Source organism: Oxyura jamaicensis, chromosome 1 (assembly GCF_011077185.1).
Source record: "Oxyura jamaicensis isolate SHBP4307 breed ruddy duck chromosome 1, BPBGC_Ojam_1.0, whole genome shotgun sequence".
NCBI classification, from domain to species: domain Eukaryota; kingdom Metazoa; phylum Chordata; class Aves; order Anseriformes; family Anatidae; genus Oxyura; species Oxyura jamaicensis.
This window is the reverse complement of record NC_048893.1, coordinates 82711035-82731187: the sequence shown is the minus strand read 5'-3', so window position 1 is coordinate 82731187 and position 20153 is coordinate 82711035. Positions and strand designations below refer to the sequence as shown.

The following is a 20153-nucleotide window of genomic DNA, read 5'->3' as shown; positions in this document are numbered from 1 at the left end:
ATACTAAAACTTATGACGTGGAAAGGTACGTATGTCGAAGGGACTGCACAACACCGATCCATTTAAACTTAGGTAAGAAACGTTAAGTATGTTTAGATGTTTTCACATACAGACGAGCTGCTAAGGCCTTGTTACAGTCCCCAAAGACCTATCAGTGCAATGCTTGACACCAGCTCTCCATCCCCTACTACCACTCAGCTCCTTTGCTTTACTGAGACACGATATTTGGTTAATGTCAGTAATTGTCCTCCTTTTCTTGCAAATTCTTTCCTTCTCCATCCCTGCTTTCAGCAGAAGATGCTACCCCTGTTGGTCACAAAATAGCATGCTAGAACACGGAACTAACCTTGTCTGAATCTGCCACCAATCGTTGATTTGGGCGACAACAGACGTTCTGTTCTTTCACATGCCACTGAGATGGAGAATCTGCTTTTCTCCTTCCATTCTGCAAGAAAAGTCTGGAAAAGTACTTTGTCACTTGCTACATCAATAATAGTGAAACTTTCAGCACTTAAGGGAATGAGTGGAAAAACATCCTGAGACAGCTGCAGCGAAAAGCCTTGGTCTATAGTGGAATCGTCTTTTGTCTTATCAGTCTCAATTGGGTCTACACTCCCCAAATTGAACTGGAGTGTTTTTTCCTGCTGCTCTGCATCCCCTTTGCTACTCTGCTGTGGCTGAACCAGTTGCCCTTCCTTCACGCAGGCAACTTGTCTCTTCCTTGTAGATTTCACAGAGAGAGATACAGAACTTTGGGGAAAAAGTTCTTTGGGGGGTGTTGGAGGAATAAACCCATTACTGTTATCTGGTGGAGGACAGGATGTTCTGTTGCTTCCCTTGACCTTAAGTGTTACACAGTCTGATTTCTGAACATCCAAGTCTTCTGTTTTGTGTTCTTTAATTCTGTAATGGTCTTTTAAATCCTGGCAATTGGGCAAAGGTCCTGCCTGACGATGATCAAATTTAAAAACTGCATCTGGCTCTTGATTAGCAATAGAAGCAACCAACTTCCCTTTCAAGCAGGAGCTTTGCAGATTTACTGAAACTGGGTCAATGCCTGAAGGGCTAGGCCATTTGTCTAATACATCCTGCAGTCCTGGGCTCAGTTCAAAAGAGTGGTCAGTACATGCCACTGGATGGGTTTTCTCTTCCAAAGTTTGCTGGCTGCTCTGGAGCTTTTCACCTTGATCCACTAAAACATTTGGATTGGGGTCATTGTTACAAATCACCGGGTTTCTTAATCGAGACTGGCCGTGAAATGGAGAAGGAAGATCTCCTAGAAAAGACGGGGAGTTTTCATGATCCAACACTTCAGCAATGAGATCAGAGAATGCTAGAGAGGCATCATTACATTGTGCTGGATCCTCATGCTCTTTCTGACTGTCACTGACATCAGATTTATTCTGAACAGGCCTTACATTCTGCGAAAGGCCATCTGCAGGAAGCAAAGCCCCCTGCCTTCCCGCAGGTTCCTTTCTGTCAGCTTCCACAGCTTGCATAGCTGAAAGGTCGCTGACATTACTGAAGCTATCATCAAACAGCAAACTATCACTCATATTCAGGCTCGTTTCAGTGACAGGATGGCATTCTACTTGTTCTTGCTCCCTGCCAAGAGGGGAGGTTGCTTTACTAGGACCTTTTGAAGCAGTCTCCTCTTTCACTGAATTTTGGGTCTGGTAATCTTGTAGGAAACTGTGTAGCTGGGAGTCAGTCACTGAGAAATCACTTTCTTTAAGGAAAGGTGCAGACTCTATTTCTTTTGCTATAGGCTGTACATTTAAGTCTACAGACTCCAAAACTTTGTTACTGCAGTGCTGATCTGTGCTTTTTATAATATTATTTGTTGTGATAAGACTTGATAAGCCCAGTTTCCTTACTGTTGCAGGTAGCCTTTCACCAGTAGCATTTTCAGTCTGCAAAGTCTTTAGTTTCCTGAAGGTTTCCTGCTGTGGTACTGCCGCCAACTCTGAACACTCTACTCCCTGCTGTCCTGTGATTCCAGCTGCTGCCTCCTGTTTTATTATGCTCTCAGTCTGAGTATCCAACTGTAAGCTGTCTTCAAAGTCTCTACAGTCACAAAAAGGAGCAGAGGACGAACCATTTTGAACACCACCTGCATCACAAACAACTCTGGAATTTACTAAAGAGTCTTTCAGAAAACCCTTAGGATGTCTGTTGCCTTTCTGTAGTACTCCAGCGTGTAACAATATTCCATTGGGTTTTTCACTCCCATTTTTGTCACCATTCTGGATCTGAACATGGCAGGATTTATCATCACCAGGACAAAAATGTGCAGGCTTCTGTTTCCTGCTGCCATCACGGACACATCCATTTCCAGAGCAGCTAGCACACACATTACAATGATCTGTGCCTAAAGCAGAGTGCTGCTTAGCAGTCATTTCCTCAGCACAGCTCACATCTGTTTGCATTTTATTGACTTTATTCAGCCTATCATCAATATATTTGTTTCTCTGTATTCTAGCAGTAGCAGGTACTACTGGACTCTCTACAGCATCATGCGTCTCCATGTTGACACGTGGAGCACCCTGTAATATAACAGTTGCCTGAAAACATGCTCTTCCCTTAGGCACACCTTCATTAGAGGTTGAAGACCCTGTAAACAACTCCTCCATTTTATCTTTCCTCCCACCATTGATTTCCCCCATCTGTACAGAATTTGAGACTTTGTGAGCTACAGACCTTTTTTCTAAAAATTCCTTATTATTTTGGTCTGAAAAAAAAATATCTTTAGAAATGCTGGGGTGGAAGGTAGAAGGTTTTTCTTTATCTATGTTAAGCATACTTGAATCTTCAAGTAGTGAGCTCTGCAGTTTTGAAACAGCATTTTTGTTCCTAGTCCGGTTTAAATGTGCGTCCATACTTCTTATCAGTCTAGAAGCTGAAGACATTTTTCTCAATGTTGGTGTCTTTCCTTGCTCCGTAGGGAGTTCTGGAATTGCTCTCCTGGAATCTACCTCATTTTTGACCTGAGAAATTCCTTCCCCACCTTCATTATCTCTGCTCACATTGGGACGTTTTCTAGCACTGTGCACAGTGTCATCATTTCTTTCCTCTGCTTTAGCTTGTTTCTTACATGGGACTTGGTTCTCAAATCTGGAGTTTGCTGTACTACTGCTTAGTCGCCTTTTGCATCCCTTTTTAATATTTGTAATGTTTCCAACCTGAGAACCAAGGCTATTATGATGCTGACCTCTGCACGGTTTTTTGCTTAACACCCTAGAAGACTCAGAAGACCTCTCTCCATTTGATCTACATGGTCTGTCTTCTAGCTCTGACTCATTGCTGATCATAGAGGATGAATCAGACTCAAGAAAAGACTCTGGGTTCCACTGCACACCCATCAGTGCCAAATCCTGCTGGAGAAGTCCCCTGGCTTCTTCCACAATGAGGAAAGCTGCTTCACTTTCAGTTAAACCCTTCATTCCAGCCATCCAGATGCTGCGCACAGTCCGACGCTCCTCTGCTGATTCTTCATCTTCATCCACAGCCCTACGACCACTGTGGGAAAGGTAACAGACAGATGTGAGAATTAATGCAGAAAACAACAAACAACACAAGAAATTGGCCCAAATAAGTCCCAAATCCCTATTATTGCAAGATCCAGAACTGAACCAATCCCCTTCTATGCACTTCCACGCAAAGAAAGATAACCTCAGCAGCATGAACCAGACAGGTGCCATGACACAGTCCAATAGGTATACAACAGCAAAAGTTTGTCATTGCACTAACATGAAAATTGCAAGAGAACCTGAAATGGAATACAGTAATAAACCATGAACTCATTTGCTCATATGGTGGAGCACGAAAGTGTTAACCTTTTAGAGGAAGAAAAAATCTCCAAAAAGCATTAACAATTCAGGAACGAGAAGAAAATTTAGGTCTCACAAAGTCGTGCTGCAAATACAACATGCTTCTATTAATTTCAAAGTAATCATGTAATTACTGTGATCAGTCACAGAGACCTGCAAGTTATTTTTAAGTAACATTTGGCAACAAGTCCCAAAAGGTTGCCATATTTAATTACAGGTTTCATCCTGCAATCCTTCACCTTATAAACAAACTTCTTGATTTCTGGACTTTCTGATTTCTCACCTTTTGAATGGTACTGAATTCTTCAGAGCAGTTGCCACTTCACCAGGACTGGCTTTAGCAAGATCAGCCACTGTGACAAAGCCAGCGTTGTACAGCATCCTGGCACGCTGTGCATTCAGCAGAGAGACTCGTACCAGGTCACAAAGCTCCCTGTGAACCCCAAAAGTGAGGCGGCTCTGGAACTGGGAGAGCAACAGCTCCATGTTGTGCCAGCCCAGTCGATTACAGAAAACTGTTACCATTCCTGAAACACAGAAGTTACATAAATCTTAACTCTACCTCCAAATACCACTAGGCTGGATCCACTCCCTCTCTGTCCCAGCTGAATAGACTTTTCCTTCACATTTCTCACCTTCCCAGTACTCACAGTAATGGCCACCATTTCCTAACTCATGTTTATTACAATCCTGACTAGGAGCTGCTCTTGCAGAAGTCAACGTAATCTAGAATTAAATAGTTTATAAGTGAGGTCGGAACTCTGAACAACACTGCTTTTCCAAAGACTCTAACCTTGCCAAGGTGAAGCACGTGCATATCCTCTAGCAGAATTCCTGTGAACCAAACACAATGATAAGAAGATAGCAAAAGCAATGATAAGAGGGACTAAGAGAAGCCACTCTGCACTGACGTCCCTAATAGCAGAACTTGGCCTGCAGAACTTCAGTTACTGAGAGTATCACAGGAGGTAGCAAATCCTATGGCTAAGATTACAAATGCAGTGCCCAAAACACGGGAGGGGAAAAGAGCAGTATTGCTCATGTATTGCATCTGTAAGAGTATGAAAATAACTGAAAGACACAGCATCCCTCACTGCCATATTTTTATAGTGATTATACAATACAATTTTTATCATATCTCTTAACTATATGTCATGTCAACAGTTCATTTTACTTTTCAAATTACTTTTGTTCCTGCATTTATCTACCTGATTGCGGAAAATGATTAACACTGGGAATAGAGAATTGTGAAACTGCTATAACAAGAAGTTATTTATACTACCAGAATTAATTTAAACTACTCTGCATCAGTTGGCGTGACCTTTTCATTCTGGGGCTTTGACTCATGCTGCAACCCACACATATGGTTTCGCAAGTTGAGCTAAAACTGTCTTAAAAATTGAAGATCCATTTACGGAGTAATGTAAGACGACTTAGGCAACTGAAAAAAAAAGTATCTCGATCACATAGTGGGCTGCCACCTATACTCCTACACAGCCCTTATAAGGAAGCTATGATAAAGGTGACAGCTCTCCGACCTCTCATTACCTGATGATAAATGACCTGGAAACGATTCACTCTTTTGAAAACTGTAAAATTATACTTTCTGACCAATTACTTTGCAAGCAGGAAAAAGGCACGCTAAGAGACCCTGGACTTTACCCATATTGAAAGATACTCTTTCCTAACACAGCAAAGCTTCAGAATGGACTTGTAATTAATTTCTGTAGTTCGTATTGAACAAGCTACATTCCTGCACAGTACACAGATGGTTTGCACAGACATCAGCATGCTACAGCACTGCTTGATTCCACCCAGCTGGCCCCATTCCCACAGCATGCTCTGTGGTTCCATCTCAAAGCAGGGGCAACCACAGATTAAGCTATAAAGCTGGAAGTGGTTTTACAAGACCAGTTGTTGTTACACACTGTGGCTATCTTATCCCCTGGTCTGGAAGGAAAGAAAATAGACTAATCTAAGATGATTGTGGATTTTTTGCCCACATAACTTACCTGCATAGGTGGCAGCAGACTGCTGCAAGGACTGAAGCTGGCCACGACTGCAACCATATTTCTTGGTCATATCTTTTAAGGGAACCTCACTGATTAAATCCAGAAGGGCAAGACTAGTGAAAAACCTAGAGGGAAAAAAAAGTATACATGGAAATATAATCATCATCCAGGGCACGTGAGAGTACAGGCAAAATTCTCTGTGATAGCACAGGACACAATGCTGCTATAGCATAGCACAGGAAAGAAACATGGAAGATGGCTTCCAAATAACATCAGCACAAGCATCTTGTGATAACAGTGCTCACTCTCTGGAGTAGACTGGGCCCAGGTTCTCTCTAAGTGTATCTATCAGCTCACTCATCAAGAAAAACAGTTTCTGAGAAGAGCTTATCCACCCCTCGTATTACAGGCTTTGGTCTTTGTTCATTCACGTCCATTTGTGGCTACCTTTTGTGGATTGCCATTTGTCTGTGCTGTTTCTCTGTCTTAGCTATGATTTTGCCTTTTACAGAGCGGGCCAGAAAGCCTTCTTCAATCCCCACCAGCTCAGCCACACGTTTCATTGAAGCAGGCAGCTTCTCCCATAAGCAGAAAAACTGGTACCAATCAATTGTGGTCCACTCCTCATACACTGGGGTAACCTACAGAAAATAAGATAATGTAAAAAACTATTACAGAGAAACAAACAGAGCAGAGCTCTGGCTAAACAAAAATGCAGTCTAGAGAATGTGGTTAGAGCATCCCACACACAACTCTGAGGCACTGAGTCATAACCATGTACCCTGAAGAAAGTAAAAGCTCTTCTAACCCATTTTTTTTTTTAATATTTGTACTGATGAGATGTGACATGACTCATACGGATACACTAATGATGAAACAATTCAGAAACTTGGTCAGATTGTTCCCTAAATCCAAGCCCTATAATGTATTTTAAGCTGTATTTTTACTTTCCTTTAACAAAATAAATCTTCATTCTCTTTTTAACAAAATTGAAAGATTACCTATCAGCCTCTTAGAGCCACTAGCAAGCACACTAACCACTGCCATGACATTTGATAAAGCAGGAAGGGAAATAAGTTTTGCCAGAACTTACTGAAGTTTTCATTTACCTTGAGTACAGTTAAGTCTCAACTTTTTTTTTTTTTACACTAGCAAAAAAGCCATCTAAAGCATTCACACACTTTTAGACAAAAAAAAAAAAAAAACATTTCTGTTGTCATTCAGTCAGCACAGTCAGTTTCAGTATGAGGAGACAAAATGTCTTCATATCTGTATCGACATACTGCAATATTAATTATTTTGAAATAACTAACAGCTGTTGGGGAGCATTTAACAGAACACAGAATACCAGATGCCTACGCAGTTGTAAATTGTACATTCCTCTTCATCTGCTGAGAAAAACAAGAGTTATTAAGGTAGGGATTGAGTTTTGCTGCTGGTTGCTTTCTTTCTTTTTTTCTTTAAAGAAAACAGTTTTCCTAGTCTAAGAAATATTTATTCTTTTTAATCAACTTTCCTAAAACACAATGTCTTGGAATTCATATTTGTACAAGTAAAAGATTCAAGCTTAACAATTATAAAGCATTATAGCAGATAATTCATAAGAAACACACAGAGAACAATTCTTTAAAAAATATATATATTCTTTGGCCTTAAAAAATAAGACTTTGCAAGAAAGTGTTTTAGGCTAGGTTAATGGAAGAGAATCTCACAAACTTGAGTGAATTTGATTTAAAATAATATTAGACAGGCTGCTGTAATTAAAAAGTACAAGGTTAAAAAAAAATATATTCCCAACACTGACTGAACCTCAGAGCATGAACAAAATTCATGATTTTTTTTTCTGTTTTAGAGACAGAAACAGGAAAAAACTCACTGGTGCAAGACTCAAAATAGTCCACTTTGCCTCATAGGCACAGAACAAAATATTATGTGGTCTTCTAGAACACAGATAAAAGTACACATGGAAAACTAGTTGATTTTAAAAAAAATGTTTCAGTCAATAACTAAGCTAATGAACACAGCAAGCTGAAACAGGAATCTTCAATCTCCTGCATCTCCCAACCCCTAGTTGTCTCCCAACAACTTCTGCAATGCCAAGCTTTTTTTTTTTTTTTTTTTTCCACCAGGCGAGATGCTCAAATTTTGCCATTGATTTATCAGCCTGGTTAAGAAAATACACTTTATATTTAAGGAGAGTAAAGATAACTGTCAAGTTTGGGATTATGTTTGAATGATAGGCCATGAAGCTGTGAATCCTTGGATATTCACTGCTACTCCATCTTGTTCCCTCACTTATCTTGACAGATCTGTGGCCCCTTCTCCAAAAGTATTGCTTAGTTTTCAGGTGCATGTACACATTACTCTTAACAAACTTCTGGACACTTTCCCTTCAAAAGATATAGCACACTCCTTCCCTTAGCCCTGGCAGGATCACCAGGCAAGCAAACTAAATCAGAGACTAATGAACCCATAAAAGGCCCATCTATAGGAAAAAAAATAAGCGTGGTTGTCTTAGGCTTTTTGTAGGCAAAATAGATGCTGAAACCCCCAAAGTTTTTTGAGCCTCCAGAGGTAATCTGAGATGCATCCTGCTGATCCCAAACACAAATCAAAAGCAATTAGCTTTGTCCACTTCAAAAGTCTCAGAAAAATTACCATGATTCTAGAAACATAACTCACAAATTTCTGAAATCTTCTGAAGTCAGGAGTGACAAAAATGGGCTTAGAGGAACATGGAGCACCTGCCTACACAATAGACCCTATGGGAACAAATCAGTTTTGAAGAACATTCAGTTTCAAAACTTTTCTTCATTTAGGATGACCTAAGCAAGCCATGAAAAAATACATCCATGGAGCTCTCAGGAATCCTGCACTGTATTTAAATCCTTTTTCATTTTTTGCAGTACAAGATATGAAACGCAGAACGAAGAACCTACCAAATAGACGATATGCAGGTCGTTCTCCAGAACAAAGCTTTTCATAGCTCTCTGCAGGTCAGCAAAAATTTCCATTGCTTCAGTAGGTGAAAGAGAAGAGGAAAGAGTAGCTGAGCCAAGATGTGTGGGATGATAAACCTTTGCTGTTAATAAATAAATAAATAAATAGATAATACATACAGAGAAATTTAAGTGCAAGTTTATATCTCACTTTCAGGTTGCAATGCATTTTATAGATTCTACTGACTTTTCCCAACTGCTTTTTCAAAAAGAAATGGAGTATCTCCCCACTCTGAAGACAGGAAAATGGAAACAATAAAATAAAGAGTCTAAGCTAGCCTTTTTCAGAGGCCAGATCACAAGTCTGGATCCCTCTAACTACTCAGACTAGCACTTATGATAGCTATTTTAACAAAAAGCACTGGAAACGCATCTACAATCCCACCAAGGAGTTATTGAACATACCTTCCTTGAAAATGTCAAATATATCATTTTCTTAAAAAATATATGCAATTATTCTGTAACAGTTCTTTCTTTCTATTGCTATAAGAGTCGCATCATTAGTCATCTTAAGAAAATAGCCCAAAAGAGGAAAAAGTGCAAGCTAATACAACAAGTTCTAGGAGAGCCTTGCACTCTCTCAGAATGTGCCAGTTCTCCATAAGGACAAAAATTATAGTGTGCATACATCCTGTAGTAAAATTTCACCTTCTTTAAATATAGCTTGGGAATTTGTAGATGCATCGGTCTTAGAGATGAAATCCAGAGGCCTTCCAAGAACACTTGCATACAAAAATGATTAAGAAGGTATAAAGACACCCTCTTGAAAGCTATAACTTCTTGATACATGATTTTAATAAAAGAAATGTGCAGAAGTCCTCGTTATAAATTTACATCCAATATCCACCCGGCTGCAGGATTCCCGGCTGCTACTGATTCCAAATTGCTAACTGCAGTCACTGGTAAGAAACAGAATGGGGAACAGCAACATTACCTTTCTCATCACTGCCAGAGTCCAGAACCTGAATGAATTCGTTCTCCAGCAGCCATGCTACACAAGCCTCAATAGGTCCAGTCTGTGCTTTGTCTTGCTGTTTCTCGTTTCTCCACTTGCTACTGCTCAAGCTGGATGCAAGAAGAGTGCAAGAAGCATAGGTCTCCACATCACTTGGTGTGTTGGCCACTCCTCCCACTATGATCTGTTGAAGAAAGTGACTTGTTCATCTTGCCAGAGAAACAGCAAGATGGAACATCAGATCTGAGAAACAGAGATTGGTGCATTACCTGCCCAAGTTTTAAAGAACCAGTGTGAGAGAAGAACACGAAGCAAAACAACTGCCAACTTCTAAGGACTTCTCTTGGCAAAAAATTAGACACCTTATAAAGAAGTTAAAGGGCTAAGCTATGGTGAAAGATTAAAGCTCTTAAAAAATGACACTCATATAAACTCTTATCCTAGCATTTTGAAAGTGAACATAAACACAGTAGCAATTTAGAACTAAGACTAGATGTAGGCATTTTGCTTATCCAACACTGTGTTATGCTTTTTAAAATTTAGAACTGCAACTTTCTGAAGAAAAATAAGTAACTGAAAAGGAGGAGTTCTCCCAAGACCCTTCAGTATAGTGAAGTTGTCTCTTAATAAATCTGAACGCTACATCCTATGATTGTTTTCTTGATTTAGAGTGATTTTTCCTTTGGATCTTTTTTTTTCCACACACCTGCTTTTTCATTGTGAGTCACTTACATGTGTGTGTTGTCTTCCCTGAGAAAGCAAGGTGTTTAACTATATGTTTAATGTTTTCAGTATATTTCATTCATGCAATAAAGCACCCCCTACCAGAAGGGAAGCCATCTTTATATAGTTCTTATGTAGAAAAGTGCATTTAGAAATTCCATTGGTCTGGTAAGAATTCTAAGCCTATGGAATCCCAAGCAAGTTCTAAGTACCACAGCAGTTTCACCAAAAAAAAAAAATTAAAAGCAATAGAACAGCAAAAAGAACTCTAAAATGTCTAAGTTCAGCTCAAGCCCAAAAACAACTTTGGAAAAGGAGATGAGCTCACCTACATGAACCCTTTTGTTCCTTTTTACTTCTGTGCAAACTCTACAGAGGAAGGAAGGGTAAAGGGAGCAAATGTAGTACAATGTCTCTTTGTTCACCAAAAACTTATTTACAAAATTTCAATCATTTCTCTGCAAAAGAGGTAGATAACTTGGAGGGTGAAATAAGGAACCCTTTAAGGTTCTACAAATGTCATTATGGCCTAATTCAGTTTACAAAGCTTCGGGAATCAGTAATGTACAAGCACCTCCCAGTAAAGACTGTCAGATCACGTGTGAAGGTTAAGAATTACTTCTGCCTGCAGTTTGAGTGTATCTAAATGAAAAAGCAAGCCTTAATAACTCATTGGAGTATGTTTATGTCAAAACCTCTCTGACAAGCGGAGACTGCCACATACAAAACAAAATGCTAATATTGCTGCAAGCTGGCAGACTCAAGTAACTTTCTTCTGAAGCTGCTTATGTTGACAAGAGAAGAAAAAAAAATCCACATAAAAAAAATTGGTGGTGTCACAAAAGAAATCATCCTAACACTGCAAGCACTGTTCTACATCCTCTCTGCGTCCTGTACCTCAAGTATTGCTCGCTTCATGCTTGAAGTAACACCTTCCCCTTCTCTTCTAAGCAAACAACTGCAAACAGGCTTGAGAGATCCCTGAAGTAGAGCAGTTCCTTTTGATCTTTCTGAGGGCTTGCAAACTAAAATGCTCTCACCTATACGGGGAAAAAGAAAAAAACACATTAATGACCTCCATATTGCATCTAAGCACTGTAATAGCTACTTACAGTTCATTGAGGACATATTATTGGAATGGAACGCTTAAGTTACTATTGAAAAAGCTGAATAATAATAAAAAAAAAGATAAAAACTATTGCAATCTTGAACAGCATATAGCCACTGCTATTTAAGGACTCACTGATGCATAATGCCTAAGAATTAAAAGCTCAGAGCAGTACAAACTTCAAGGTTACATTAGGCAGGTCAGGGTCTTCCCAAATCAACTTTTACCATCTCCATGGATGGGGACTCCATAGATTCTCTAAGCACCTGCTTTGCTGTTGAACCACTCTCACTTCTTGTTCTGGAACTGACTGGAACAATGATGCACAGTGGCATCTATTTTTCTTTTGCGTTATATTATTAAACTGAAAAGATTCTCCAAATTTGTAAGAAAACATACAAGCTGCACAGCACTTTGGCAGTTTATGTTAAGACAACCAGCTTCCATTCCCAAAATGGAATAACACAGATACCAAAGTAATTCAAAAAATCATTGAAGTTATTAATCTAAGAAACAACACATTCTTTGAACTTTCATAAATGCATACATGTTTGTATATATATGTGTATACATACATACACATGTAAATCTTAGGTTTCCTGAATGGTTTCCTCTGAAAGTACATCTGAATATACCTTACCTAACAATGTCTAATATAGATTTTTAAAGTTAATCCTGAAATAATGTGGGAGACAAAAAAGGTGAGCTGTGAAACAAAAATAAAAATAATGAGTTAATGTATTTATGAGATAATGCTACAAACCACAGGGGGAAAATGCAGTGGTCACAAAGTCTTTTTTCAACAAAACTATTAAAGAGAAACTAGGTCCCTGAGAGACGTAGCTAGTGAGATGCTTTGCCAGTTGGTATAGAATAAATCAATTTCAGTCAAGATGAGCTTTTCTTTGACTAACAAAGAGAGCATTAGATTTGGATTAGCTGGACAGTAAATTTGGTTTATGATAACTGCTTAAGTTTTAAGTGCACGTAGCCTGGGCACCAAAGTCATTTTGGTAGTCGGTATCTTAGTAACATCCTAGGAATGTTAAATTAGGGTAATACGGTAGCCATCGAAGAATGAAAGACATGCTCAGATGTCTCTTTGGGATTTGTTTATCCTGCCGTGTGAAACTTTTGACATCTGCTGACCCTGTGCTTTTGCCAGAGAGCACAGAAGATATAACAAACCACCCATAAGCATTGTTTTGTGAAATGATGGCAATGATGAACCTTAACTCACTTCTTTCTGATGTGACCTACAATTTCCTATCACAACTTTGACTCCTCAGCATGATAAATGTAAAAGAAGATGGGTGTCCACTCGGTCCTACGTTATCTGACAGCCGTTTAAGATTTGGGTGGAACCCTTCCCCAAGATGCCACTGAGAACTTACAGCCAATAACTGCAACTTTGCAAACAGCTGAGAGAGAGAGAGGAAACAATAAAAAGAAACTAAACTGTTCTAATAGTGAACACTGCAGATGAGAGGAGACGTCTAGATTCGGATCAGATTAAACAAACACCAGAAGACTCTAGCTACCTAGGCAAAAAACTCCATTAAATCAAAAAGGCCCTACTATGTTTTATCTATCTTTACCATCTAATTTCGCATTTCTGTAGCTAACTCATTCAACATACGTCTGTATCTGTACCTGTAAATGGAAAATAACTGAATCTGTAGCCTAGCTCCAAGCTTTTGTTCACCAATGTTGAACAGCTTTACCTATTCCACCTTGAGAACAGGGCAGTTTTGATGAATGCAAATAGAATCCAATTTCATTTTCTAAAATAATGTTTTTAAATTTCCATCCAATCAGGAAAAAGAAAAAAATCAAAACCTGAGACAATCCAACACTGCAATGCTTGGAAAACCAAATCAACCAAAAAAAAAAAAAAAAAAACACACATACACAAAAAATAAAAAAATTAAACCCAGCATCAATTAACTTCTGATTAACTTCTGTCTGTCAGCTGAATTTCATATCCACATATGGCATTTTTTCCAGCTGAAGTTGCTGTCCTCCAGTCTCCCTGTTCTGTGAAAGAGTAGCAGCTGGTAATGTAGCTTTATGTTCTCATCCAAAACACTACACAGAGTGGGAAAAAATGGTACATTCATGACGCTCATCAGCATAAAATCAACTGCTTACTGTGCAAAACAGTCACATCAGAACTGTCAAAAAGGGTACTAATTATTGTGACTTGAAGGGGAAAAAAAGAAGAAACTTCAAGGAATTATTTTACGCTCAAATGACAAAGTCTGGAAATTTCAAAGTACAGCATGCAGCTGTCCTTTTCTTTAACGTACAGGGATAGCTCATAGAGATATAGGTCACAAAACGCTGGGTTGCTATGCTACTCCAGCAAAAATAGAAAGTTAAATATAAGAACAGTCTGCTTACACAGGGTTCCAGCAAGCACCAATCAAACCATCAGAAGGACAAATCTCACTTCCTGCATCTATTGAACTTCATATTTTCCATTGTGTTTACATTTGTAGAACACAGTTTTTCCAAATTGCATCAAGAAAGATAAATTTCCATCACAAATTAAAATAACAGGCAGGATCACTCTGTTGAACATCAATTAGTGCCACTGTATGCATGAAGTCACCGTGTTATCTATGATCAACTCTCTACATTTCCTTGTCTCTCTGTAGCATTCAAGATCCATAAAAATTACTGTTAAGTTTAATGGAAGTTTAATAAACCCAAATTAGAACTTCAGACAACAAAAGGAATTTGTCAAATTATGGTTGTAGACTTTCAAAGCATTTCTTAAATTTTAGGCCTGTCCTTTGGGAGTTTAACTGTAAATTTTTTCACTCAAACTGTAAATGCTTTAATGAACTGACCATGTATCACAGAATTCAGTCAAATGAAGAGAGCCTTAGAAGATAACAAGAATTCAAAAACGAAAACAACCTGTTCCTGAAGTAACTGACATGTACATACCAGAGTCAGTCTCATGCAGTGAAAAGAATCCTCTGGGAATTACAATTTTTACTCCATTAATACCAAACAAATTCATCTTGATTAACTTAATCATACTGAATACCAAAGGAATTCATCATGATTAGTCACTAATTGCAAAGCATTGCCCTGGATTTAATCAGGTTAACACTGTTCTTAGGGAATGTTAATAAAGCCTCTGCTTACCCTCTGTGTCTACGCCTTTCCTGCCAGCCCTGCCAGCCATCTGCTTGTAAGTGAGGATGTCCAGCAGTTTGCCACCAAACATGGGAGTTCGTATAATTACTCGGCGTGCAGGCAAATTCACTCCAGAAGAGAGAGTGGATGTTGCTGCTAGAACTCTAATCAAGCCCTGGCGAAAGGCTCCTTCAATTATGTCCCGTTCATCAAAAGTAAGACCTGAAGAAAGATAACTTTTAGCAAACCCAGTAATGGTGAAATTGCATTTAAGAGCTAATAATATTACTGTCAAGCAAGAAGAACAAACAAATTCAATGAACATTTACCATTCCAATTTAGGAACTAGACTTGCAACCCTACCTGAGTTAACTTCTTTCAGTGCATAATTGAATCAAAATTTCTATGAAGTTTTCATTATTTAATTGATTGTAATGGATATAAATTAGGTTTTCTAAGACATTTGTACACATTGTAGCGAGATGAACTACCTACTACATATTTACGTGCACTGCAAGTAAATAAATAAGTACAATGAAAAGAAGAAAGCTTGATCTAACACACAGTAAAGAACTAGGATTTAGTCATTTGCTGTCCTGACCCTAGAATCCTTCATCATTATTTCCGTTCTGTGTTACAGGACTAATATCCATCTTTCTACACTCCTTGGGGGTTTCAGTCCAAGTCTACTCTTGTGAGAAAATAAATAAATAAATAAATAAATAAATAAATAAATAAATAAATAAATAAAACACTCTGAAAGCATTTGGAGTTATGCTCCTTACATATTCAATGCCATAGATACTGTTGTATCTTCCACAGTTGGTCTTTTCTCTCAGTGAATCAACAGGTTACATGCACAATTAACTACCTAAGTAAAAAATAAAAAGATCTAGCCAGAAGCACTAGCGGTGCATTCTCCTTTTATTTTCATTTTCATTGTTCGATTTCTTCTATTTACTCATCTGCTTCAGTATTAAGTTCAAGAAAATTGCTCTGAAATGCCGTATTAGCTTTAGGGAGGACTTGAAAATGCCTGAGCTGCAAATCAGTTAATTTTTCAGGTATTCCAGATAAATCTTTAAGTTGTATCTAAAAAGTTGTTGTTATCTAACACAACAGAGAGAAGATTCATCATATCAATTAGTGAATTAAATCTTTGTCCACAGTAAAAGAATTTCAAGTTTACCTCTAACTGAGAAATAATTGAAGTATCTTATTTATGTAATAAGCTACGTAATGCTTCAAAAAGAAACTGGTAAATTGCTGATAACTACAGCACTAAGAACCCAAATGACTTGACAAGTACAGAATTCAAGACCAGGATATTCAGGAATACCTGCATGATGAAATGCCACTCCCCATGGCAAAGTACGTTGGAGCACAGAATCCAGACCTGATAGAGAGCGCTTTAGCTGATCCAGGACCTCATCTATTCCTTCTCTGTCCACAACAACTGGAGAAAGGGATGAGTTTCTTCCACAACCTTGAGAGAGAAAATATCTTTATAGTTTCTACTAAAATTAACTTGCATTAAAGGCACAGTACGTACTACAGTCTTTTATTAACTACTTTTCTCTTACTCTCAGCTTGTTGCAAACTGTAGAATTCCCTGGCAATGATGTCTGCCAGCTTCTCACACCAATTCTTGGATGGACAGAAAAGCAGAACTGAATGGCCATCACAAACAGTTTCATAACACAGGCTCACAACATGGTCTTCATCTCCCTGAAGTGAGACAAAATATTTTCAATGCAATCTCATACTGCACAGGGTCTGTAAATGCTGCCACTGTTCAGTGTCATAGCAGGAATTTTCTATTAAAAAATGGAGAGAGGAACAAGTAAAGAAGATGGAGCACTGTCATCTTGGTTTCTGTCTTGCTTTCGGAAGTCTAGGCGCTAGTACAACCTATTGTTGGGGACCGCCTTAGACCTAACCACAAATAAATCTACGTCTTGCTATGTCTTGCTTTTTTAATCTGTTTCTGATTGAAGGCTACGCAGTGCACAGAAAGTCACACTGCAACCACCAAGTCGTGGCTAACAGCAGTGAGAAAGAACAAGGTGCACATTACAGAGGGATGCACTGGATGCTGTCATCTGTAAGGAAAGTCTGGTTTTCATACCACACAATTTAAAGGTACCTTGCTTACTCCCCTGAGGACTCCTACAGCCAATGGAAAGAAACAAGCTCCTGCAGACAAGACCAAAAACTACTGCTTTAAACTTCAGAAGAACTCTGAGGTAAAACATTCCTCTGAAGTAACTAAGAAGGAAGACTTAATTTGGCTGGCTAAACTAAAAGCATGAGGTGCAGTAGTCTGAGCATCCCCAATAAGATGCACCCAGAAAGCACTGCTGACTAAAGACTGAGGCTAACTATATGGATGTGCATCCAAAGCGCTACTGTTTACAGCCTTTTTGGTTACAAGATCCTAAGAGAGTTCCTACAACAATATTGCTTGGCTAAGCCAGCCAGATTCTCTTCCAGCAAGAAGGCCAAAGGAAGGAAGAGAAAAAAGGTAAGAGTAAGGTAAGAAATAAAAAGCAGTGAAATACAAATGAAAACAGGGGACCAAAGGCAAGAACTGTACATATATAATTAGAAGTTCTGTAAGGATTCACCCAAATTCAGCAGAAGTGGTGAGCTACCAAGTTCTGTTCTGTGCCTCAAAGTGGACCAAGAAAGAGTAGTGTGAAGGTCCAGTGGTAGATTTCAAGCTCAAGAGGATTGCCTGATCTTATAAAAGAAGTTAAATCCCTTAAAGTGTTGAGTCATAAGCCTAGTTTAATTCTTTCTCTCCATTTAGTACCTATCCAAAGCAACTGTCTCAAAACATATCTGGAGAAGGAAATACAACATTACCTTCTCAAAATGGCTACATAAATGTAAGCTTCTAGATATTCTTGTCACAAACATTTCATTTTTTTTTCCAGGATCCTTTTTCTTTGCTGTGCCACCATGCTACTAATGTTTGGGCACATGAGAGCTGCATACTTTGAAAATATTGCTGCCATTTAGCCCATATTGTCCAACTACTAAACTAGTATTTACACAGAGCAGTTTGGAGGACTGGGAAGAGAATTCAAACCTCAAAGACTCCACAGAATAGGAATCTAAAAGCATGAAATGCACATTTTTTCATTTCTATCCATTTTGTTCTTCCAAATCATTATAGTCATTACCCTCAACTTTTTTTATCCTTGTCTGGTACACAGAAGTCCTAAATACTGAAAATAGTTTCAGAAAATAGATTCTGCATGGACATCTGCCTTCTAATCAACGACAAAAATAAATCATTTAGCAGTTTATCATAAGCAGGTTCAATACCATATTTGAATGAAAATACATTTCCCCAATAATTAACGCAAATTCCTTGGGCTTACTAGGGAATGCTTACCTTCATCTATGAAAGTGACATAAATTCCAGGACACAAGATAGAGTGGGGGATAATCAAGCTCTGTTTATCTGTCAAGCACTCAGAGACAAGACAGCTACAAAGTTACCTTGTCTTCAAGTCAGATTCAAGAAACTTAAAGAACTTCATGACTGTATGTGGTTGTGTGTTTTGGTTTTTTGTTTGTTTTTAAATTGGTAAAAGACAAAAGAAGTAATTTTGTCCTTAGTTTCAGCAATAATCTATGAAATAAACAATGAAGTTGAGAATGTCACCTATTCAAAAAAATTAAAAACATACCAACAACTGTATTTTTAACTTCAGCTGTAGAAAAGGTCTTATCCCAAAGGCACTGCTCAGAGTTTTGTTACCTTCAGTTGAAGTTTGGGCTGGAATTCTCGCACCAGATTCATGGAAGAGTCATAAATGTTGTTGCCAATTTTCACCCACTCCATGAGGGGCACAGGGCGAAAATCCGTACAGTACAACTCTGCATCTAACCAGGAGGCTAGGACGCCCAAGTTAGGGAGGGTAGCACTCATGCCTACTATCTGTATCCCTCCAACACCAGGGCTGGTTGTCTTTGTCCGTCTGGAAGTGGTTAAAAGAAAATTAAAGTTAGTAACAAGTCAGGCTATTCTGCAAAACAGAATTCAGAAAAAAATAACAAAAAAATGAGCATGGAAATAAAAGAATGGCTCAGTCTCTGCTGCAGTCTGTCTACGCTAAATGTCTTAATTAAGATACCCATTTGTCTCAATTTTAGGATAAATAATAATAGACTAAATTCTTCTCAGAGTTGGGAACCAAAGCCCATACATAGTTCAGTAAAGAAGAAAGCAGCTTCAGTTCTCAAAGTGCTGACCAATTGCTTCCATTCAAGTCAGTGGGAAATAATGAACTCTTAACAGACCTGAAAACACAAAACATTAATTTAGACAGCCAAATGTATACTTTAATTCAGGCTTTTACATTCACATGACAGGTGTGTTTTGTTTTCTTTTCTTTTTCTGCTCCTAAGCCAATATTTTACATCTATTAACTTGCATTGTTCATCCATGCCCTTAGCAACAAATTGAGACTTTAAAAAATAAAAAGGTCAGAAAAATTAATGTGAGCTCACAGATGGCCTGAACCTTCTTAGAAGATCCTGGTAATTCTGGAAAAGGCAAGACAGGGGAAACAAGACTACCCCAAAGCTAGGATAAAAAAGCCTGGTCACTTTCAAGACAGAGATAAGGAAGATATGAAGAAGCAGAACCTCTTACCCATGCTCTTCAAGCATTTGCTAGCACAGCAATCCCCCACCAGGGATTAAAAAAAATCCAGTTCCACAGCATTCTTTTGGACCGGGGGCGTGAAAAATCTGCTACAGAATTTTAGCTTAGTCTGTGAAAGCCTTGCTGAGAAGCAATGGCACTCATGTTGGCAATGACCATCAGAGAATATTTTTTGGTCCAATGACACAGCATCATACTTCAGCAGGATGTCTAGTTAACCACTTAAAAAGCTTTTAAAAGCACTCGACATTCTAATAAATGGTCAGGCTGGACAGCGTTTAAAGAATTTGGATAAAGGGGCTCCTGTTAAAAAATAAAAGCATCAAAGAAAAACAACATCAAAAAGGTCACTTCCTTCCTGTCAGCAAGTGGTACAGGGAAGCACTGACAATTTGACCTTGACAGAAAGATAAAAGATCTGGGCCCTAGTGCCTATATAGTGAAGGCTGAAGTATTTCATCTTCCCTCAAACATTCCTTGATGTACCAGTTCTTCCCTGACAGATGCTTTTTCCTTCGTGGATCTTCAGTGGAATGGAGGAAATCCAAGAGCTGTCCTGCATCTGTCCTGCAGGTGCATGATAAGCCAAGGGAAAAGCAGTGGCAAAGCAACTCATGGTGCTCTTAAGTATACTGGCTTCCAAACCAAAAAAATAGTCAGAAGTGATTCAACCCTGAACACGGCTGGATCCTGGA

At 38.7% G+C, this 20153-nt stretch overlaps 1 protein-coding gene across 1 annotated transcript in view; it reads right to left on the bottom strand.

The window, feature by feature from the left end:
* POLQ (DNA polymerase theta) overlaps positions 1-20153 on the bottom strand; it is a 53304-nt gene that overhangs the window by 22371 nt on the left and 10780 nt on the right. Inside the window, exons 6-16 of the mRNA XM_035314737.1 lie at positions 18550-18769; positions 16361-16505; positions 16117-16263; positions 14787-14999; positions 11417-11559; positions 9776-9980; positions 8782-8924; positions 6290-6483; positions 5843-5967; positions 4114-4357; positions 347-3519 (exon numbers count right to left, since the gene is read on the bottom strand). Coding sequence (XP_035170628.1) covers positions 347-3519; positions 4114-4357; positions 5843-5967; positions 6290-6483; positions 8782-8924; positions 9776-9980; positions 11417-11559; positions 14787-14999; positions 16117-16263; positions 16361-16505; positions 18550-18769 — 4952 coding nt within the window. The remainder of the gene's footprint in view (positions 1-346; positions 3520-4113; positions 4358-5842; positions 5968-6289; positions 6484-8781; positions 8925-9775; positions 9981-11416; positions 11560-14786; positions 15000-16116; positions 16264-16360; positions 16506-18549; positions 18770-20153) is intronic.